General features: G+C 42.2%; 1 protein-coding gene across 3 annotated transcripts in view; it reads right to left on the reverse strand.

Annotated features, from left to right (window-relative positions):
- Nucleotides 1–731: 731 nt before the first annotated feature.
- The window catches only part of E2F3 (E2F transcription factor 3), a 90,608-nt gene continuing 67,255 nt past the window's right edge, over nucleotides 732–24,084 (reverse strand). For 2 of the 3 annotated variants that reach the window (XM_078001351.1, XM_015135669.3), the window contains exons 2-7: nucleotides 14,430–14,541; nucleotides 12,962–13,163; nucleotides 11,480–11,638; nucleotides 7,630–7,744; nucleotides 6,188–6,323; nucleotides 732–4,290 (exon numbers count right to left, since the gene is read on the reverse strand). In XM_078001351.1, the coding sequence (XP_077857477.1) occupies nucleotides 4,028–4,290; nucleotides 6,188–6,323; nucleotides 7,630–7,744; nucleotides 11,480–11,638; nucleotides 12,962–13,163; nucleotides 14,430–14,541 (987 nt within the window). In that variant the 3' untranslated portion in view covers nucleotides 732–4,027. Of the gene's footprint in view, nucleotides 4,291–6,187; nucleotides 6,324–7,629; nucleotides 7,745–11,479; nucleotides 11,639–12,961; nucleotides 13,182–14,429; nucleotides 14,542–24,084 lie in introns of all 3 variants that reach the window. The other variant, XM_078001349.1, reaches the window with a different exon arrangement.

A 24,084-nucleotide genomic window follows, 5' to 3' on the forward strand; every position in this document is an offset into this window, starting at 1 on the left:
CGTTACTAGAAATAAACAATCTAGAACAAGGGAGGTAGTGACCAGATTTCAGAATTAAAGTGTACTGGCTTTATAACTCTTATGAGGCGTCAAACTTGTCACTTTCTCAGTGTAAAAATTCTTCAGTGTCCGAGAGTGGTTTCTGCACATGGTCACAGGGACAAGGTAAGTTCTGCTGCACAGAGGGTAGAGTGTACCAGAAGTGGTCACCAAATATTTGCTCAGTATTCTCAGAGTCCCAAATACCATGTAAGGCAAACGACGTTTTAAGCTTTTGTTTAGCCTTTCTCGTTAACTTGTTTAAGAATGTTTTTAAAAAATTCAATTAATAGGCTGGGTGCGGTGGCTTATGCCTGTAATCCCAGCACTTTTGGAGGCTGAGGCAGGCGATCACTTGAGGTCAGGAGTTCGAGACCAGCCTGGCCAACATGGTGAAACTCTGTCTCTACTCAACATACAAAAATTAGCCAGTCGTGGTGGGAGGTGTCTGTAGTCCCAGCTACTCAGGAGAATGAGGCAGGTGAATTGCTTGATCCTGGGAGGTGGAGGTTGCAGTGAACCGAGATTGCGCCACTCCACTCCAGCCTGCATGAGTGATCAACTCTGCCTCAAAAAAAAAAAAAAAAAAAAAAAAAAAAAAAAAAAAACGAGAAAAAGAAAGAAAAAGGAAAAAAAATTAAATTAATAGAGGAGCATAATATAATATTAAAGAAAACCCATCCACAAGCCTGAACTCTTAAAAAAAAATCATTTTATTGATCCTTTACCATACAAAATTTATTCAAATTACACCCATTTGAAGTGGTAAGATCACAGCTAGAGAACAGGTCACCCTGTAACAAATCTATTTACAAAATCCATCATAAAAGCTTTTTTTTTGTGGTTGTTTTTTACATTATATTACATATTTCCTTTTTTAAACTAGCATACAACACAAAGCTAAACTGATTCGTAGTTTGCCTACTCCCAATTTTGGGAGAAATACTTCCTTTTTACAAAATCACGTACCCCGTAGGAAGAGAAATTCCCACACCCTGACAATTGCCACCCGACTTACTCTGCAAGCCATCTTCCTTCAAATCCCTCCTTCTCATACACACGAGTTGTCATGCACACACTGAATTCTTATTTTCTTTTTCCTGAAAGCTTAAGCTTTAAATACTGCAATTTTATTTACAGATCTACACGTACAACAAAAAAGAAAACAAGAACCACAACAAAGAACAGAAAAAACAACAAAACGAAATAACACTCTTAAAAAATTACAAACCAGCTAGAAAGTATTCTGGCAGTGTTTACAAATTAATTGCTATTTTTGTACAAAATTGCTAAATAATGAAAATGTGAGTAGACTACATATCCACTTAAATAAAACGATTGCTATGCACAACTCTGTACATATAAACACATACCTAACACTGTTTGACAGCTCATGTGTTGCCCTTTATACATTTTATTTTCTAAGGCTCACGCAGTCATAATTCGCACACTTGTAACTTTTAGCCATTTCGTGTGTGAGCTTTAATAGCAGCAACTCAATGGTACCAGGAAACCTGCATACTTAGTACTTAAAGTAACGCAAATACTGTAGTACTAACCCACTTTGTGTGCCGGATACTAAGTCAAAAAGAAAAGTACTTAATGCAAACAAAATACAGTATGGACATCTAATTAATGTACACCAGTTAAGCCCAGTAACTGGAAAAAAAATCTTATGCATGAAGGAACTTTTAAGACTTATTAGTATTCCTTTCATTTTTAAAACAATAAATACGGCATTACATTATGAAAAATTTCAACAAAACACACAACAATCTAGCCAGGTGAGCTCAGTCTTTAGACTTTGGAAAAAATCAGCTTTGTGCAGCTGGCAAAGAGAATTACACAAAGCTGGAAGCAGAGGCAGCTAACCAGATGAGATAAATATGGGAAATGGGGAAAAGCTTGGCATAAATGGTTTCCCATACAGGAAAAAACCCCACAGTGCATTTCCAGTAGGCACTTGACACAAAGCTCCCTATCCCTCCCCCACCCCAATGCTTCATCTAGGACCACACCGACATTTTGTACCAAGTCCAGTGTGTGTGAGGGGAGGAGGCCAGGGATGGAGGCTGAAGAAGAAAAAAGGAAGATAGTCTGCACCTTTGTTTTTCTTCCCAAACATACACCCACGCATACCCACACAAAGAGTTTAAAGTGCTGGTGTCATCTGTCTCGACCCCACCACCACTTTGCATATTGTGGAAATCTACCTGGAGTAAACTGGCTGGGGCTCTTGTGGTTTTTTGTTTGTGTTTTTAAAATTTTTTCCTAAGGGATATTTTCAATTCAATTAAACATACGAGTTGAGTGCCTACTATGTGCCTACCATTGGGTCAGGCACATAGCGTTTCAATTTAACTGTTCGTTTTGAGGTTTGTTCTTGATCTGACTCCCTCATTCCCGCAGTCCTTAGCATCCAAGGAATGGACCGGAGATACTACGCCATATTCCCAGGGGGAGATGGCCACTGCCACTTGCCCGAGGGAAGGCCATTCTTGGACACAACTGGTAGGATTTGCAGCTGACACAAAGCCTCCAACTTGGGACACCATTCCTGAAGAGTAAAGCGGGAGACGCCCTGGCATTGTTTTGCTTCATGTTCTACGTCCCCGGCTTCCCTTGGTCCAACTGATTCCTTCATAGAGGAAGGGGAACAGGGTCTGGCCAGAACTATTCCAGCCCCCGACACAGGGCTGCTCCCTGTTCCTGCCAGCTTAAGGAAATGCCACTCACACAATGGGGATGTCTTTCTCCCTAGAGGTCTCTCCATCTGACCCCATCCTGAGAAGTGGTCTCCCTGAGTGCGGTGTAAGAGAGCCCTTTCCCCCGTCACAGGGGCCCGGGAAGCCCAAGGATGGAGGGACCCATGCTTGCTGCTCCTTGGGGCTGTTACGTCATCTGACATGGTTCTCCTTTCCAACGGGCCGCCCATGTCAGCAAGCCCCAGGACTGACTCGCTCCAAGCTCCCCCTCCTGGGAATGGAAGCACGATGGGACAAAGCTCCTTGCAGAGGCTGATAAACCTTAGATCACACAGGTTTAGATGCTCGATCAGTAGAGGTTCTCTCCCTCTGCTTAAGTAATGTGAATTTGCAAAAACCGCTTCAAAGTAAACAATTAAATTGAAATGGTGATGGGTGCCACAGGAATGCTTAAATGGCAGCTAAAACAATAAAAAGTCTAAAACAATCCACAAAGAACTAAGTAGGCATTTGCTACAAATCAACTGGAAACTCACAAACACATTGGGGACAGGGGAATGGGAGTGGTTCATGGAGACAGGAAAATCCACAACAGCTTAGAGTGGCAGAACTCTACTAGTCTTCTGTATCTGCAACAAGTATATTTGAAAACAGGTTCTTCATCCAGAAGGCTGTGGAGGTTTTCTTGACCTCCTACTGGGACACACAGTTCATAGCTTAAACTGAATTATGACAGTAATTTAAATATTCCTAAGAAGAGCTGAAGAAATCCATTTCATACTTTTGCATGACTTCAAGTTTGCATTTGCTGCAGTTCCATTCCATATTAGCAGACCCCAAAGACATGCATTCTGCGGAGAAGGCACGGCTTGAAATGCTATTAAGGAAGATTGCTGTTTCCCAGCGGGCCAGGTGGCCAGACCCCATTCTACAGCCCATCCATCAGGCACAGCAAGCCAATCCGGGGAGGAAGGAGGAAGGAAAAGTCGGGGTGAGAGACACCTGATTGCACATTTTCTCACTTGCTGACTTAGCCAGGAGATCTTGGAGCCTGGAGTAAAGCAGGGCTTTCCCAAGGGAGCCTGCAACTGTGCGTTTAGACAATTTGTTTATTAATTTTTTAAAAAATTCATTAAAATGTCAGCTTTCTTCTGAAGTTTGTAGTTTACTTCATGATACTCTCTTGGAGGAAGAAGGTAGGAAGGGACAACAGTGCATGACAGATGTTCTGGTTCCATGATAAAAAAATATCGGTTTTTAAGGAGAGTTCACACGAAGCATAATCAACTACACATGAAGTCTTCCACCAGTGGGAGCTTTTCCAAATCGTAAGCATCAAAGAGATCGCTGATGCCTTCCTCCTCCCCGAGGCTCAGGAGATAGTCCTCTTGCAGCAGGGGAGGCAGTAAGTTCACAAACGGTCCTTCTAGGTTGGAAGGAATTTGGTCCTCAGTCTGCTGTAAGAGGTTGGCTGGGGAGGCCAGAGGAGAAAGGTTTCCCATAGAAATTGAGCAATCGCTATGTCCTGAGTTGGTTGAAGCCAAGTCTGAAAGGAAAACATGGGCGGAAACAAAAAATAAGTTAGAAAAATCAAATGAATTTTTCTGGAAGAATGTATATGTTGCTGTTAGAAGAAAGCATGCGCCTTCTGCTAATAATGACAATGAGATGACTTTATGATGCAGATCACCTTTTATGCTAACAGGTACAAAAAAGTTCCTTGCCACCCCTCTCCCCCTTTTAATTTTTGAGACGGGGTCTTATTCTGTTGGCTGGAGTTCAGTGGTGTGATCATGACTCACTGCAGTCTTGAACTCCGGGGTTCAAGGGACCCTCCCACTTCAGCCTCTCAAGTAGCTGGGACTCCAGGTGTGAGCCACCATGCCTGGTTAATCTTTTTTTTTTAGAGACAGGGTTTTGCCACGTTGCCCAGTCTGGTCTCGAACTCCTGGGCTCCAGTGATCTGCCTTCCTTGGCCTCCCAAAGTGCGGAAATTACAGGTGTGAGCCACCACGCCTGGCCATCTTTCTTTGGCCCTAGTCTACTCACTCCTTTTTCAAATAACTAGTCAATAAACAAGAATGCATATAGCTTCAACGATGAGAGGATAACAAGTTCAAATACTTCTCTCTGCTATCTAGGTCATTGTTTAAAGAAAATCAAAACAAAACAATATATATATATTGAAAAGTTGACTTCCTAGTAGAAACTCACCAACTGAAAAAAGCACTTTTTCTTAAGAGAAGGCGTCTTGCTATGTTGTCTATGCTGGAGGGCAGTGGCTATTCACAGGCAAGCATAGCTCACTCTAACCTCGAACTCCTGGGCTCAAGTGATCCTGTTGCCCCAGCCTCCCTGTAGCTGGGACTACATGCAGAATTCACTGATTTTAACTCAGTCTTTTTTGAACAACCAGCTTATTAAAAAGATCTCTAAAAATACATTTAAGACATATCCACTTTGGATTTCTGTGGTGAAAAAAGATGGCCTTTCGTTTTACCATTTCAGGTGCTGTACTTTTGCTCAGTATTAAATCAGACTTATTCACTTAAATCACCCTTATTCTCGCTGCTATATAAGGAGACAATAAGAAAAAAAAAACTGCATGTATATCCTCAAGCTAGGAAATGGAAAAACATATATACTGCAAAGAGCTTCCTTTGCTCTTTGCAGAGCGGGAAGAAGTTAGACTTCTTTTCTTTTCATGTTTCTGAGACGGAGTCTCGCTCTGTTGCCAGGCTGGAGTGCAGTGGTGGATCTCGGCTCACTGCAACCTCTGACTCCCTGGTTCAAGTGATTCTCCTGCCTCAGCCTCCCGAGTAGCTGGGATTACAGGCACACGCCACCACGCCCAGCTAATTTTTGTATTTTTAGTAGAGACAGGGTTTCACCATGTTGGCCAGGATGCTCTTGATCTCCCGACCTCGTGGTCCACCCGCCTCGGCCTCCCAAAGTGCTGGGATTACAGGCGTGAGCCACCGTGCCCGGCAAGACTTATTTTCCTAAGGTTCTCCTCCCATATCCTTTCCCCATCTCATTGGGGGGAAAATAAGACAAAAATTCTCCAACAAAGGCTTTTCTCGGCAAACCTTTTTCATTTCCCTCTCTGATGAGCTCTGCGGTGTGTGCGGTCAAGTGTCTCTGATGATCCACCAAGACAGTTCACAGCTTTGCTCCTCACTTTAGCTGGTTTTCAAAAACACTGCGAGGAAATATTCTCTGCCAATAGCAAAAGTCTGAAGTGACTCCATAAGTGGGTGAAGGAGCCATTTTTCCAAAATCATTATTTTCTTCTGCAAACCAGTCAGAATGTCTTTTAGAACATGTTACCTAATAACAACAGAAGTTTTTGTTTCTTGCCTAGGCTTGTGGTTCCAATACAGATGGTTCTAGTCACCCTCATTTTTAACATAGTTTCCAAAAGACAAAAGTGGAATTTTTACCTTTGGAAGTGGGTTTAGGGATATTCCCATTGTGGTCTTGGTTGTTTGTTTTCATTGGACTGTGTGTTTCAGTCTCTTCTGGACATAAATAAACCTCAATGGGCCCTTGGGTACTTGCCAAATGTATTTGTAGGCTCTATGAACAGAAATGGGAAAAGTTCGAATCATAAGTTCTTTTAGAAATAAAAGCCATAGTAATTTTTATCTAAAAATGGAAAGTAAGAACAATGTTCACTGTTCACTTGCTTTTTCCCTACTAGTCCAACTCTGTCAAAGACGGTTACCCTCTTGAGCAGGGGTCAGCAAACCACAGCCTAAGGGCCAAATCCAGTTCACCAAGTGGCTTTGTAAATAAAGTTTTATTGGAAGAGAGTCACACTCATTCCCATTGTTTATTATTGCCTCTGGCTGTTTTCATATTCAGTGGCAGAGGTGCACAGTTGAACAGTCCAGACATAGGGTGTAAGGCTCGCAAAGACAAAAATATTTACCACCTACCTGACAGTCAATGAAAATGTTTGCTGAGTCCTGCCCTAGAGAAAGAAAACTTTTTTGGGAGGTTTGGGGGAGGGGAGAGTCAGTCTGAAAATAGCACAATGGGTGAGGTAAATTGTGTTCTTTGGATATATTCTTTTTCTGCAAATTATTACAAGGTCCTTTAAGTGTTCCAAATACAGTATTTCCATGTTATTGTTCCTTTATGGTAGGACTTTTTCATGTGGAACTGTATACTGATGAATAGTATTCTTAAGTGCTAGGAACTGCATCTATTAAGAGAATGCAGCGTACTAACAGTTAAAAATCTTTTTCATCTAGGTCAAAGAGCTATTATTATCTTTTAGGGTAAGAAGTCTACCCTAGATGGAAGCGTGTAACTTTTATTCTCTTTTTATCTCCTATGGATTTTCTTTTTACTACAGCTCTTTATGTTATAGTTGTAGTCTAGGCCTCTATTATCCAAGTATATCTGAAAATCATAAAAATATGCCCCCTACTTTCTTACAATATTCTAGTCTGTCAGCTAACCCAAAGCCCCATTTGATCTCTCAAAATGTTATAAACTAGGGAGAAACTTTAAAACATTTATATATCTGTTTGTGGTGGGGACCATATGCAGGATAATCAATATAAGCTTTCCAAAGCGATTCCAATTGATCAAAACCATCTGATGACAAATTATGAAAAAGAGAAAGTACAAGAGGGACAGGGTATCATATACCACTTTGAAGTGAACATCCTGCTAGGTCAAAGTTAGGCTGTTTGAATACTCAATGAACATCAAACCGTCGAAATGTTTTAAAATGTATGGTTAAGTAAAATAAATGGGAAAGAACCATCAAGTTCATAGGAGGGGGACAGACTTTAACTATGAGTCAATGACTCTTCAATTTCAGGCATTCCAAAAAGATCTTTGCAGATGAACAAAGACGCTGTCTCCTTACCTCTATTGAGTCAGGCACTTCAAGTCTTGTTTCTGGAGGGGCTTTCACAACTATAACAGTTTGGTCTTTAAGGCCACTAATTTTTCGAATATCTTGATATGTAACATAAGCTAACGTAAAGAGTGTCAAGGAATCTTCCATCTAATTACCTCAGATATAAGTATGACAAAAATGACAAAATAGGTGCATGGAAAATTTTAAAGTATTTTATGACTTAGAGAAGTATGCACATGTCTCCCCTTTCTGGACCTGCAAATGTTTAGGGTCTCCCATGAATCTTCATTTCTGGTTGACACTCTAAACAACTAAAGAAATGAATAGCTTTATCCCACCCATTTCTAAAAGACTATGGCTATGTAAAATATGAAACATAGAAACAGAATAGTTAAAATAAATGATCATATGAAAATCAAAAACTAAGTGGTCAGAAATTTTATCTTGAAGCCAGGGCCCTTTGCAGCACAGGCATTCCATGAACTCCAATAAAGTGTTCTGTCACTCAAACTGAATGATGGCAGATTCCAATTTGCAGGAAAAAAAAATGTAATCTCTATTAGCCATAATTTTTTTGAAACTCCAGTTACTTCTATCTATAAGCAAGTGTCAGCAGCCACCAAATAAATAAATAAGTAACAAATACATTAGTGGAAGAACTCAGAATACTGCTTAGGCAGACAGCTTGTTTTCTTAAGTGCACCTGGGCTGGTTGTGATTATGTATTGCCTAAAGAAAAGAGTGTCATTACTTCTGTTAGAAAAATTATCCTTTGCGTGGTACTATATTAACTCTATCAATATTTCCGTGTTCATGAGGAAGAAAGCAGTTTCCAGGTGCTCTGCGACCTGAACGAATTTGAGAAACACTGATTTAGGAAAAGAGAAAAGAATAATATCTCAGTACTCTTGGTAGTTATTTCTTTTTTCTTTTTGGGACAGTCTTGCTCTGTCACCGAGGCTGGAGTGCAGAGGTGCAATCTCAGCTCACTGCAACCTCCGTCTCCCAGGATAAATGATTCTTGTGCCTCAGCCTCCCAAACAGATGGGACTACAGGCGTGCACCCCCACGCCCGGGTAATTTTTTAAATGTTTAGTAGAGATGGGGTTTCACCATGTTGCCCAGGCTAGTCTTGAACTCCTGGACTCAAGTGATCTGCCTGCCTTCGGCCTCCAGAAGTGCTGGGATTGCAGGTGTGAGTCACGGCGCCCGGCCTTGGCAGTTTTATCTAAGCACCGAACAATTCTTTTCAATGTCCTGGCAGCCAAGCCTAAAAGGCTATCATGAAAGAATACGGTACTTACGATAGGACAAAAGTATTCAAGTGAGCTTGACACTTGGCACTAAAAGAGAGAAGTCTGCATGGCTTTCTTATATAAGGGACATGGAGTAAACAATTAATGTACAATGTCTTTAGCCAACTATTATTTTTTACATGAACCCACAAAAAATTCCTAGGACAAAACACCAAGTAACAAACCAATGAGGGCATTTCAGCAGGTAGTATAATGTATTTAATAGCTAAGAGTCTGTGATCTAATATGTTTAATATAAAAAAAGGGGGGGGCTTAGAGACCCTAGATGAAGTCTTGTCCCTTACAATAGTAGCTTCTGTCTTTCTTTTCTTTTCTTTTCTTTTTTTTTGAGATGGAGTCCTACTCTGTCACCATGGCTGGAGTGCAGTGCCACGATCTCAGCTTACTGCCACCTCCGTCTCTCAGGTTCAAGTGATTCTCCTGCCTCAGCCTCCCGAGTAGCTGGGATCACAGGCACGCGCCACCATAGCTGGGCACGCGCCACCATAGCTGGCTACTTTTTTGTATTTTTAGTAGAGATAAGGTTTCACCATGTTGGCGAGGCTGGTCTTGAACTCCTGACCTTGAGTGATCTGCCCGCCTCAGCCTCCCAAAAGTGCGGGGGTTACAGGCGTGAGTCACCGTTCCTGGCTGTGGTAGCTTCCTATTAGAAACTGAAGGCAGCTATGGAACTACTAATCCAGAAAAAAAGCATATTCACACAAAACTGCAAACATATGTAGGGGATCTATCACAGACTATCTCCTTCAAATCTTTACAGTTGAGATGATGGCTAATTCAGTGTTGAGCTTACAGCGGCTGCTCTTGCAGGATTCTGGGTTTTAGATCACTACATAACCCATCAAAGAAGCCAATGGATGCCTTTATAGAAGGCCAGGCAGTTCTGAGTTTTTACTGAGAACACTGGAAAAAACTGACAACCAGGTACTTACACTACAGCCCACTGTCAGAAAGCTGTATGACAAGAACTTATTAAAATAAAAACTCATCGCTTCTTGGCCTTTTGGCTAAGATCAAGCGTAAAAGAAAAACTCGTCTACAATTACTCAACATGCTGCAGGAAGGAAAATTTCAACACATTTGTGAACAAGCTGTACCAATTTGGGAACTGAATGGTGAACAGAAATAAATTGTGCAAATATATTTTCTAATCTTACAAACTTAAAAGTGCTTCCTTTGTGGCTCCCTCCTGAATTTACTCCTTGGGTTCGAAGTTCCCTGCAAGGAAGCTTTCATTTTTGGCAACAAAGGCCCCAGAGAAAGCTAATATAGGTGACAATGCCATAAGCCCACATGTCCCGGAAGGCTGCCAATCACATGCAACCACCGTATCTTCCGCAATAGGGCTGCCAACCAAACAATGACTGCAACAGCCCAACTGTTGGTTTCTTCCCCTGTAAACCCACTCTGCCCACCACTGGGGGCCCAAAACACTATACTTCTCTCTCTTCCATCTCACTAACTATCAGCTGACAAGGTTAATTCTCTATCAACAGGAAATGAACAACTGCAGGTTTGAAAAACTGCCAACATTGGAAGAAAATAAATATCTCCATATCCTCCAAGGGGAGGCCTATTAAAGATGAGACACTAGAAGAATCTGGGCAGAACACATTTTATTTTCTGTCAAATAATGGTAGATGTGGCATTCTCAGAAGTATGGAACTAAAACTAGAGATGGGATAACTTACAGTATTGTTTTTTGTCTTCTTCTAATAACTGAGAATATTGGCAAGTCTTGTTTGACATAATGTGGCAATCGCCCTCTTATTTTGTCTGTGGTGAGACGATGAAGAGCAGGTTTTCCTGAGATCGTCAATAGATTGTCAGGAAGTTGAGAACAAGAACTGACCTTTCGTATTTTTATTTCCAAGGACTAATGTTTGTAGCGGAACAGATGAATTAAGAGGGGTTTCTCAGGTCTTGGGGTGCTTTCGAAATCAGTTTTTGTATTGGGAATCAGTAGAATGTACTTTAAGAGTTATAGTATGATTTTTCTCTACTCTTTCAAACCCTTCAACTACAGCCCAATCAGATAGATTTAACGAATTGCAATCGCTACAATATCTGGTGAAAAGAAAATAGAATGTGAGAACCCCAACAGTGACAGCTAACACCCACCAAAAATCTGGGAAGCCAAAGACGAATCTGCTTAGTGTTGTCATTAATATTAATACTGACACCTTATGTATCTTTTAATAGTGTGGCCTTACGCTGAAGTGTACCCATATGTCTCAACCACACATGAAAAAATGCTTTAAAAAACAGTTCCCACCTGGTATCAAAATAGATAATAGGATCGAGTTGGTGTCCATCTTACCATAAATACTGACTTTTTAGGCAAAGCTAACTGGGTTTGCACACACATGTGCATACGCACACACATGTGCATACACACACACACACACGCACGCAGGCACACAGGTACTCATTTGCATGACATCAGAATAATAATCTACCTTGTGCATAAGTCAGATTGTCAACTCTGGAAATAGTCTACGAAGCACTAACCCCCAGTGAACCGGCGGCACAAAGGATATCTTTGATTCTCTGAATCCTCGGTTAACAGTTTGAGGTCCAGGGTGCAGCTTTGGATCAGTTCATCTAATTTCTTCTCTTCCTGACTGAGCTCGGTCACTTCTTTTGACAGGCCTTGACACTGGGCCAGCATGCCCCCATCCTCAGACAGACTGCAGCCCCTAGAAACCCAAACACAGACTCTTCATGGCTACTCATGGGAGGGAGGGGAAGGAGAAATGATCCTTTGGGTAAAAGTCTCCTCTTGACACAGGAGGTCACATTGCTTGTTAGCCAAGTGTTAAAATTAGAACATTTATACATATATATATATTTTTTCATAAATACAGTTCTGCACTTTTCACAGCATAGAAATTTAGTGAAAGAGCACTGCTATTTTCAGGATTCTTTCCTCCAGGGGAGGTCTGTTTCTTCAGAAGGTTCAAATTCAGAGGGCAAAAGAAGGCAACCACCTTCCTCCGCTGCCCCATGGCTCCCAGGTGATAGGGGGAAGAAAGGGGAAAAAGGATAAAAAGAGACAGACAGAGAAGATGGAATGGTTCAAAATTAAAAAAAAAAAAAAAAAAAAAAAAGAAAACAACCCATCCAAAAAAGCATGAAAAACCCAGGTAATTACTGATGGTCTTATACCAACAACTAAAAAGAAAAGAAAGTAAAGGAAACAGATGTATGTGATGTATGCAAGAACCGAGACCAGCACCCAATATATTTCTCTAAACCAGAGGCCAAAATGGGTTACCAAACTTTAAACAAAATTCCAAAAAGTGCAAAAAAGGTACCTATTCATCTTCTATCTGAATTAGTATTTTTTCAAAGCCCTCCTATAACGGAATTATTCCTTCTAAAATGCTTTAATAATTCAATACTGTGCTTATAGTGGCTATTTAGATGCTCTAAAAATCACAAAATATATTACATATGTAATCATACAGGTGGGTGTATAAGTATCATGCTACCATCCCTGCTCTACAGACGAAATGGAGGCATTTAAGTCTTGCCTTAATTTACTCAGAAAGTGAGTTAATCTGCTATTAGAACCATGGATAAAGATACTCTGTGACTATGCAGTTGTACATATACACATAGATAACCCACAAGCCATCATCTCCAGATTCTTATTAGAAACAAGCTGAAGACGTGTACACATCTGTCAGATACACATGTGGGTGCACACAGACATCAATGTAACAGATGAATAGCAGTCCATTTGCCAGTTGTAGGGACCTCTTTAAGGATCCCCTTGCTTGATGCTGATCAAATATAAATCCTTTTATCTCTGACAGTATCTAAACAAAGTCTCTTTGTAAAGAGACTTTGAACTTCTGGCTTAGAAGCCGAGGAGGGAAGAGAGAACGAGAGAGAAGAAAACAGTAGGAGAGAAAAGAAAAGAATGTGTGGGCATGGATGTGAAAGCGCGAACTAAGAAACCAGGCAGTTTGAAACGACCCCCTCAGAGCCAGGGCATGGGGAGGACTCCTACTCACATCCATTGGACGTTGTTTTTAGACTTCTTCTTAATGAGGTGGATGCCTTCCAGAACGTTGGTGATATCATAAATCCTTCTCTTTTGCACTTTTAGCACTTCTGCTGCCTTGTTCAAATCCAAGACCCCATCGGGTGACTGGCTCAGGAGCTGAATGAACTTCTTGGTGAGCAGACCAAGAGACGTATCATACCGCGTTTTTTCTGAGGGAGATTTTGGAGCTTAAAGAAAAACAAAAACCGAGCGGGTGGGGGATAGGGGGAAAGGTAAAGAAATGAAGGGTGTCTTTGCAGTCAAGCAAGCTCTCTTTCCCACTGCAGCCAAAGTATTAGTATCTGAAGCAAGGCTGTCATTGCTGTTGTTGTTGGCAAGTCATAGAAAGCTATGAAAGTTTTTTATTAGAACAGGAAGGGAGAGTAAAAATTCCAGGGTTTGATGAAAGCATTTCACCTTGAATTTCTCAAGTTTCTACCTTGGCTTACACGATTCCCTGTCTCTAATGAAGAATTTACACATAGCAGGAGCTAAAAAATATCTTTCAAATGAATGAAAGAGTGCTGTGACCTCAGGGGACCAGCACACATGAGGTCTACAGTGATGGAGCCAGGCTATGAATCTCACTAGCACTGCAGGACAAGGTCTTAAACAGACCCGTCTCAAATGGCCTTTCAGGCTCTGGTATCTGTGTGTGCATGTATCACCTGTTCACCAATTTTCCAAATAATGCTTCATTTTGATAAATAATTACCTGGAAAAGTCTTCTGCCAAATCTCCCCATCTCTCTTAAAGGAAATTTCCTTATTTAATATTGTACTTGTTCCCCCATAGGTGCACAAGTCAAGGTTTTAATTTAGTGTCACACATCATTTGTGGATTGCCTAACGCATGAACTACAGGAAGAGAGAGAACAAAGTCTAATTTAGCCCTTATGTTAAATGCAAACACATACATAAAGGGACTATTTGGCTATTTCTAACCTACGTTTCTCTCTCTCCCACAAGAAACGGTAAAAGTATTTGATAGAAAGAGAAACAGCCTGCAATTTATTGGGCTCAATCAATTCTTACGCTACCATATGCTGAGCTGGAGATTAAGGTCGGCACAGACACTAGTGACTCTGGCATAGTTCGTGGACATCCAGTTTGCCTCAGACTCTGAAGCAATGTCCATTAAGGGAAGTTAAAATTAAATTTGATGTAGAATGATGCCAAAAGCTCGTATTCCGAGTTGGAAAATGAAACTGCATACAGTTAAAAGAAGCCTTCCCTTATGGTACCAGCGTGACTCTGTAGCCTTTCACCGGTTGTCTGCTGACATTGTATTTATTTTTTTGGATAAGCACGGAAAGAAATGAAAAAGAACAAAACACGCCAGAATTATTCACACCTCGGCATCCTTCCGGCCATAAGCTTTGAAAGTTGGAAATTCCACACCAAGAAGAATAAGGAAAGAGATGAAAGGATCCTTACTTTTTGGACTATCTGGACTTCGTAGTGCAGCTCTTCCTTTGCCCTTGGGGGTTTTTAAACCATCTGAGAGGTACTGATGACCACTTTCTCCTAGCTCCAGCCTTCGCTTTGCCTGTAATAAGAAAGTGCGATCTCTCGTCACCGGTCATATGGACAAGAACAAGAAGGGAGGCAGTTTGTGGGCTGGCCTGCCAAATGCTGCAGGCTCATGCCAGCTCTCACCCCTCTGCTCCACCCAACTCAGCATCTTGTCATTCCCTAGAGCCAGGATTCTAGCTTTGGAGGCCGGGTTGTCATGCACACTCTCTTCACCTGCCGTGATCATCCGTCCACACCCAGATGGACAAACACAGCGATCCTTCAGCATTAGGTTCAGGAGTCACTTTGTTCATTGATTCAACACATCACGTGCCTGGCATGGGGCTGGATGCTAAGAATATCATAGGCGCCGTGGGACTTAAATTCACTTTCCACAGTGAGTCTTTCCTGCCCATCTCCTATTCTCTGACCTGGGTTGGACCCCCTTCCTTGTGCTCCCCAAACACTCAGTGTTTATTTGTATCATGACACTTATTCGGTATAACTGCAAGACTTATCTGTTTCTCATTTCCTTTAAGGCAGGGACTGTTTCCCATTTATCTTTGTATACCCAGCGCTTGGCACAGAGCCTGGGTTTCTGTAGATTTTCAATCACTCTCTCTATATACTGTATATTCAATGAGAGAAAGGGTGATTGAATAGTAACACAACTAGTCACAGACTACAAATGGTCCTTCATCGGGAAAACAAATACTGCAAACATGCAATTTTGGGCTTCAACCAATATTACTTTCTCCATTTTCTCACCAAGCCTGGCAAATGAGAAGTCCTTATCTAAGTGTTTAATTTAACTCCAATTCAATTTAAAAATATCCACAAAGTGTCTTCTAGGTACCTAGACATTGGGCTTAGTAAGCAAGATAGATAAGGGGCTTCAAGTCCAAGAGAAAAGATAGATGGTTAAGCAGTTGTTAAGTACCAACTGTATGGGTATGACAGGTGTTTTAGGAAATAAGTGGCACCAACCAGACACGCAGCACAAAAATATGTATTTAGGCTCATTTTCAGGCAGATTCTTCTGAGATTTGCATTTTTTTTTTTTTTTAGACAGAGTCTTGCTCAGTTGCCCAGACTGGAGTGGAGTGGCGTGATCTCGGCTCAGCAACCTCCACCTCCAAGTTCAAGTGATTCTCCTCCCTCAGCCTCCCCAAGTAGCTGGGACTGCAGGTGCACGCCACCACTCCCAGCTAATTTTTGTATTTTTGGTAGAGACGGGGTTTCGCCATGTTGGCCAGGCTGGTCTCGAACTCCTGATCTTAGGTGATCCACCCACCTTGGTCTCCCAAAGTGCTGGGATTAGAGGCGTGAGCCACCACACCCAGCCGAGATTTGCAATTTCAAAATAACTCCCCATGATGTGAAAATGTATGTAATAACTTATCAGTGGAAGCTGGATATTCAGCCCCTCTATGGAAAGTTACCAGCTAACCCTGCACCGTCTACTACAATAGCCACTGGCTGCTAGCTCATCCAAACTGACACGTGGTATAAGTGTAAAATACACGCTGAATTTCGAAGACTTAGTACAAAACAGGGTAAAATTATCTCAACAATTTTAGTAGTGATCACGTTAAATGAAATAAATAAAATACAACTGACCCTTGAACAACATGGGTTTGGATTGTCCGTGTCCACTGATTTTATTTTTTTAGAGACAGGGTCTTACTCTGTCGCCCTGGCTGGAGTGCAGTGGTGTGATCTCAGTTCATTGCAACCTTGACCTCTCAGGCTCAAGGAATCCTCCCATCTCAGCCTACCGAGTAGATGGGACCACAGGTGAACACCATGATGTCTGGCTAATTAAAAATTTTTTTTTGGTAGAGATGGGACCTCCCTATGTTGCCAAGGCTGGTGATGAGCTCTTGGGCTCAAGCGATCCTCTCACCTCATCCTCCCAAAGTGCTGGGATTATAGGCATGAGCCACTGCACCCGGCCATGAGTGTGTCCACTTATATGTGGGTTTTCTTCCTCCTCTGCCATCCCTGAGACAAAAAGACCAACCCCCTCCTCTTTTTCTTTCACCACAGCTTCCTCAATGTGAAGATGACGAGAATGAATTTTATGATGATCCACTTCCGGTAATTAACAGTAAATCTATTTTCTCTTATTTTTTTTTTTCATCCAGCTGTTCTATATGCCCATATGTCTTCTACACTTTGAACCCTGGATCAAGTTCAGCTGCTAGGAAATGCAAATTCTAGAGCACACCTAAGATGCATTGGATCAGAAACTCTGGGAAAGGGGCTGAGCAATCTAACAGGTCTTCCAGGTGATTCTGATACACCTTCAAGTTGGAGAAACCCGGCTTTAGATCTTAGGGGAAAAGAGTAAGACCCTCAGGCAAAGCCCCGCTCTGGCCAGCACGGCCTATTTCACACACCCTCACCTCTAGTTCTGCTTGGCTGATGAGGGAAATCTAGCCTGTGGATTCCACTTTCATTCACTCCAAACCTTCTTTTATTAATAACAGTTTCCCTCTAGCTTAATTGTAAGAATACAGTATATAATACACATAACATACAAAAGGTGTTAATTGACTATTTATGTTATTGGTAAGGCTTCCAGTCAACAGGAGGCTATTAGGGCTGGATGCGTGGCTCACACCAATAATCCCAACTACTCAGGAGGATGACTTGGGGCCAAGAGTTCAAGACCAGCTTGATCAACATAGCAAGACCCCATCACTGAAATAATAATGAAAACCCCAAACAGCAGGCTATTAGTGAAGTTTAGAGGAATCAAAAGATGTATCTAAAGTTTTGACTGTGTCAGGGCACCTCTAACCCCAATGTTGTTAATGGGTCAGATGTAGCATTAAAATTGTTTCACGTTTCTTTATATATATATTTTTACGGTGTGGCTTGCCTCAGTGGCACACCTTATTGTTCTACTGCAGTGCTGAGTTAAACATTACTCTAATGGCCCCGGCAGGACAATCTGCTTGCTGGACTTCATCTCCCGCTCCCAGCCATTCTGTCAAGTCCGCGTGTGGGCCTGCTGTGGTTGGTCCAGCAAACATTCCCTCTTTATCAGGCAGAAGCTCCCTGTTTGTTCCTTGGGGAGCCATCCCTTTCCCGGTCTAAGCGCATCTGTGCACACAGGTGATCCAGGCCTGGCTAATCATTGTGTCCCATCCTGCCCTCCCTGCCCCCACTGCGAACAGGTTGAATGGCTCATGACCAAGGCTGGAGGAGCAAAGGCTAACCCCAGGAATGTTTCTGGAACTGTCTGGCGAGAAGCAGGTATGTCTTTCCAGTAAGGTTGGTAAGTGAGGAGCCTAAAGCTGCCTGAGAATGGGGCCTCCCCAGGGGAAAGCACAGTGGAGAGAAGGAGAGAGAGGGGTCTGAGACCACCACTCAAAACTCTGGCTCTGGTCATGCCCTGGGGGCAACTGTTGATCTTTCCCAGACTTTCCAGTTACATTAGCCAACAAACTCTTTTTGCTTAAAGCATTTTTTTTTTTTTTGAGACCCAGAATCTCGCTCTGTTGCCCAGGCTGTAGTTCAGTGGCACGATCTTGCCTCATTGCAAGCTCCGCCTCCCGGGTTCACACCATTCTCCTGCCTCAGCCTCCCGAGTAGCTGGGACTACAGGCGCCTGCCACCACGCCTGGCTAATTTTTTGTATTTTTAGTAGAGACGGGGTTTCACCATGTTAACCAGGATGGTCTCCATCTCCTGACCTCGTGATCCGCCCTCCTCGGCCTCCCAAAGTGCTGGGATTATGGGCGTTAGCCACTGCGCTTGGCTGCTTAAAGTGTTTTGAGTCGGGAACCTAGAATTGTGCTGTTGCCAGTGACAGCTTGTGGAACTGGCTGAGTCAAGATGGCTATGGCGTGACAGGGAGCTGGCAGGCCTTGTTAGAGTGGCAGAGTGTGCTGGTCACTTCTTGTGACCGCCAGGAAGATACTACAGATAGAGAGAAACTACAGCTGAGGCTGGCCCGCCTCAAAGAAAACAGCTTTGCTATGGAGGCCTTCTCTACAGAAAGCAATCTAAGGAGACATAGAGCTGTATTCTCTGCCCAAATTAAAGTCAACAGATGGGCTGGGCACAGTGGCTCACGCCTGTAATTCCAGCACTTTGAGAGGCTGAGGTAGGCAGATACCTGAGGTCAGGAGTATGAGACCAGCCTGGTGAAACCCTGACTCTACTAAAAATACAAAAATTAGCCTGGCGTGGTGGCACGCACCTGTAGTTCCAGCTACTTGGGAGGCTGAGGCATGAGAATTGCTTGAACCTGGGAGGTGGAGGTTGGTGCCCCTGCAATCCAGCCTGGGTGACAGAGAAAGACTCTGTCTCAAAAAATAAAAATAAAGTGAACAGAAGGAAGACAAACTCAGAAAAGAGTCTGGGACCCAGAACTCTTAGGGACGTAGGGCTGTGCCTCAGCAGTAAAGAACCAACCACTGGCCAGTAGGCTGGGGGCATATTTGTTTTGTCTCTCTCTCCCAGGCTACTGTTTCAGACTGCCATGAGGCAAAGGCCTATGGAAGCATTAAACTGTAGTTCAGGGAAATTTCCAGAGGTCTACTGCTAAGTGACTGAGACCTAACTTGGAAAGACCAGGACTAGTCTTCACGTGTAACTCTGGTTACTAAGCACCAAATCATAAATTGACCAAATCTAAATGCTAGATGGACAAGCTACTAAAATTTAAAGGCACTTTTATTGCTGGAGAATCTCTCAGTCTAGAAAGTGAAGGCCCATGATGTTGAACCTCTAAGGAAGTCAATCACTAGGTCCAAAAGCCACACCAGAAACAAGTGAGGTGTGAAGAAGGGGCAGCCTCAGAATTCCTCCCAGGAGGTGGAACTCAGGGTGGACTTACAGGCTCTACAAACTGCTGTCCCTGTTGAGGACATGACAAGCAGGAGGTGAGCACTTTATGTCATTTCCCCTTTTCAGAATGGAGGTTCCTGCTGGGTTATCCTGTTGTTTTTCCTCCCCTGTTTAGTGAACAGGGAGGGCGGAACTGGATTTGTGGGGACCACATATTACCTGTTTGGTCTCAGATCTGAACATGGGTGCAATCATTCGAATCTCTTGAAAAAGGGCTAAGAGTTTTGATATTTGATGGAGCAGCATTATTTTAATGCTTAACTTAGCAACTTCAAGCACACATGCCTGGTAAGACAAAAAACTATATGGCAGGATTTAAATCGTGCGGGTGAGCTCTGTCTCCACCACCCTGCCCTGGGCTGAGCACCAGGGTGGACAGAAATCTCTTCTCTGGGTCATCTCAATTTTTGTCAGTTCACAGTGGGAGCATCGCGCTGGTTGGAGAGGTATTCATTGTTCATGCACAGATCTTTACATTACATGGCCCCTACCAGTAACACAACCAACTAATCCAGTGCTCAACAGAAGGATGAGCCATTTGGTCCCAAGCGGTGGGAAAGCCTGGCTCTGTGAGATTCTGTGTAGAACTCCATACGGCACCTTCCGGCAGGACTTCCAAGGGTAACTTGTACTATAAACAAGGTATGTGCTAACATTAAAACCTTAGCCCCATGGACAGTAACATGCCTCTGCAATGAAACAGTTGTACTGGTAAGCATTTCTGAAAATCTATGTAGGAAAATGTATGTAGTTAGAGCTGGGTGCAATGCTAATGCGCCTGTGGTCCCCGGTATTTGGGAGACTGAGGCAAGAGGATCACTTGGGCCCAGGAGTTTGAGACCAACCTGGGCAGCCCAGCAAGACTCCCATATCTCTCTCTCTAAACAAAAACAAATAAAACCCCAAAAGAAATACCACTGGAGTCAGTGGGGAACATCTATAGTCTGCCTGCCTGATATTTGTTGCCTCTATTTTTTTTCCACTGGAGAAGGAGCTCTATGGATGTTCTTAGTTTCTATTAGTCTCCAAGCATGAAAAGAAAAGACTTGAGACTGCTGAACATTTTAGGACGACTCTTTCCATCAAGGTTGCAGAGGTGAGTACTGAATCCTGGCCTCAATCCCGAGGTTCAAGTGTCTGGGGTAAGGATGAGACCATGACCAATGCAGGATGAGTCAGTCAATCCTGGGATTTTTCTTGGGAACCACTGGGAAAGTACTGGGTTCTTTTCACTGGGCATTATTAGGCCAGTAGGCTGCAAGCCTGGAGCTACTTGGGACGTGAGCCAACACAGAAGAGCTGGAGAGAGGCTGAGTCCCAATGCCTTCAAGGGAGGTGCTACAGCCATACCCAAAGGCACACATGCCACAGACTTTCATGTGTGTGAGCCCATAAATATCCCTTTTTGGTAAAAGGCAGCTGAGTTAGATTATTATTAATACCACTGATAGATACAGACTTTTAGTATTAATTATTACACAACAAACATTTGAGCGCTTATAATATGCTATGCACCATGTTAACTGTTTTCCACTCAATTTTGTTATCTTATTTTCACAACAACCTTAATAAGGCGGTTATTATTAATTCCTTTTTATAGAAGAAAAGGGAGGTTTAGTGTGATTAACTAACTTTTCCAAGATTCTATAGACAGTAAGCACACCTACAAGTCCATGCTTATAACTACTTAATGAAAAGATTGTGAAAAGTCCCATATAAAGGCATTTGAATAGCTATATATTAAATTGACATTGCCTTAATGATACACTCTTCTTTACATATAATAAATGTGTATGGTAATTTAAGCAGCATAAATGAGTATAAATGGAAAGCCAACTTTCTCCCTACTCCTGATCCCAGTTCCCTTCCTCAAAGGCAAGCACTATGAAGTTACTTGGCTATCCTTTCAGAAAGCCATATACATACCTGTATTTACCTAGACTATCTACCATCCCACCTTTAAAACGTCTTTCCCGTAAATCGTAGCAAAACACACACTTTTCTATTAATAACACATGTCTGAGTTAGACCCTATCAGAACACTTGGAATGATCTCATTTCTCATAGCTGCATAATATTGTATTAATTAATATGCCATGATTTATTTACTTAACCAGACATCTACTAATGGACATTCAATACTCCTCTCCTATAATGATTTTCCCAATGAATATTCATGCTGGCATTGTGGGGTAGGAATTACTACACCCAGCTTGCACTGAGACAGAAGTTAAGGATTTACCCGAGGTCTCAGTTAACAAGGGACAGATACTAGAATTTTCATTTTTCATTTTTTTAGAGACAGGGTCTACCTTTGTCACCCAAGCTGGAAGGCAATGGTGTGATCATAGCTCACTGAAGCCTCAAACTCTTGGCTCAAGCAAGCCTCCCACCTCAGCCTCCTGAGTAGCGCCACCACGAGTGGCTAATTTTTTTTTTTGGTAGAGATGAGGTCTTGCTATTTTGTCCAAGCCGATCTTGAACTCCTGTGCTCAAATGACCCTCCTACCTCAGCCTCCCAAAGTGTTGAGATTACAGATGCGAGCCTCCACGTTTGGCACAGATACCAGGATTTGAACCTCCGTCTATTCAAATAATTTGTCAGTGACCACGACACCCTTGGCCTTATTGAGATGTCCTTCCTCTGCTTCCATAGCAACATCTGTGCTGCCACTGCACGATTTTACCATGATGACAAATGCACACTCCAGGTTTCCTCACTGGACTCTAAGCTCAGGTCATAAGCAGCTTAGTTTCCCCAGAGCCTTGCATATGGCATGCACTCAGTCAAATTGACTTATTTATTTTGAATGAACTAAGGAATAAATTCCCAAAGTCCCTTAGCAGGTAAATTACAAAGCTCCAATGTTACCAACCTGCAGAAGGGATAGATGTGAGTGAGTGTGTGTGCATATGTGTGTGTGTGTGTGTGTTGGAGGGGGGCAGGCTGGAGTTTAATCTCTATAGATGACTTCAAAAGACTTTCAAGAAATATAAAGGAGAAAAATTAAAGTTGCAGAGATATGTGTAATATAAAAAACCATGAAACCACAGACTTCACTAAAATTTTTCCTAAATCCATAGAGAAAAAGGCCTGAAAATAGATCCACACCAAATGTTAATGATGGTTATCTCTGGGAAGTCAAATTAAACGAGCAATGACTTCATGTTTATATTTCTGCAATTTTTGATCTTATTTGAAAAAGCGATGTGTCTACATATACATTATACCATACTAACTGGCATTTCTACTTCTTGGAGTACATCCTCAACATTTAGGTTGTTTCTAGGGTTTGTCTATTAAAAACAGCACAGCCTGTTTCTTGAATATTTGATTTTTCCACATATGTCCAACATATTTTTATTTTATTTTATTTTACTTTTTTGAGTGGAGTTTCGCTCTTTTTGCCCAGGCTGGAGTGCAATGGTGCAATCTCGGCTCACTGCAACCTCCGTCTCCCGGGTTCAAGTAATTCTCCTGCCTCAGTCTCCCAAGTAGCTGGGATTACAGGCGTGCAGCACCACGCCCGGCTAATTTTGTATTTTTAATAGAGACAGGTTTCACCATGTTGGCCAGGCTAGTCTCAAACTCCTGACCTCAGGTGATTTGCCCGCCTCGGCCTCCCAAAGTGCTGGGATTACAGGTGTGAGCCACTGTGCCCAGCCTATATATTCAACATAAATGCCCAACCTCAGAAGAAAAATTCAGTAAGTTATTGTACATTTATATCTTGAAATGTTATGCAATTAATAATGATGTACAGCGACATATGTAACTTTTTAAAAAAAGCAGGTGTGAATAGTAAAACTATTTTTGTAAGAAAATTATATGCATAGAAAGCAAGTAGCTAAGGATACATACCACACACCAAATAGTTGAAAAGCATTAATCTTTGGATAGTAGGCTTATGGTGATTTTACTTTCTTCTTTTTAGCTTTTTATATTTGAAAATCATTTTAAAGTGAGCGTGGGTTACTTGCATAACAAGAAAAGCAATATCATTTCCATTTGGGGTTAAACAGAAGTCTGGTGGTTTATTTTCTAGACTGTTGAACGTCTTATGTACCATTCAATATGTACGGGTTCAAAACAGAAATAGGATATGCCACCAGAAAGGCCATCCAGCTCTGTGGTGGGGAGGGAAGGGATGTTCTTATCCACCATGCAACTGAGCCACAGGAAAAATTAAATCAAGCACAAGGCATGGCCTGCTGTATGTTAACAAACTGTGAATGCTAAAATAAACTCCCTTCTCCCTAGTTAATAGGAGATCAGGAAAGGGACAGAACTTGATAGATGATACCTTTTGCCTCAAAGCCAAAGATGAGACAGGTATTTTAAACAAAGGAAGAAGGAAAGTGAAATAAAATGGAAGTAAAAAGAATGAAGACCAAGTTAAGTACATCAGTGAAATAACCCAAAGGAGGGAATTTCCAGCTTCAGAGCAGACCACAGCTGAATCTCACTTGGACTCCGGCCATTAGGTTAGTGGGTCAGGGCATGAGGATTTTCAGAAAAGTTAGTTTTCAGCTGTAACTATGTATTCACTCTATCTGGCTGATCATTTTTGAATCCATTCAAATATTTATTGAGTGCCTGCTATGTACCAAGCCCTGCATGGGCATATGATTCTAAAGGTAGTCCCTGCTATCAACAAGTGTACAGGCAAGCAAACAATGGGAAATGTATTATGAATGAATACTGCAGTGAGCC

This window comes from Macaca mulatta, chromosome 4 (assembly GCF_049350105.2).
Source record: "Macaca mulatta isolate MMU2019108-1 chromosome 4, T2T-MMU8v2.0, whole genome shotgun sequence".
Taxonomy (NCBI): domain Eukaryota; kingdom Metazoa; phylum Chordata; class Mammalia; order Primates; family Cercopithecidae; genus Macaca; species Macaca mulatta.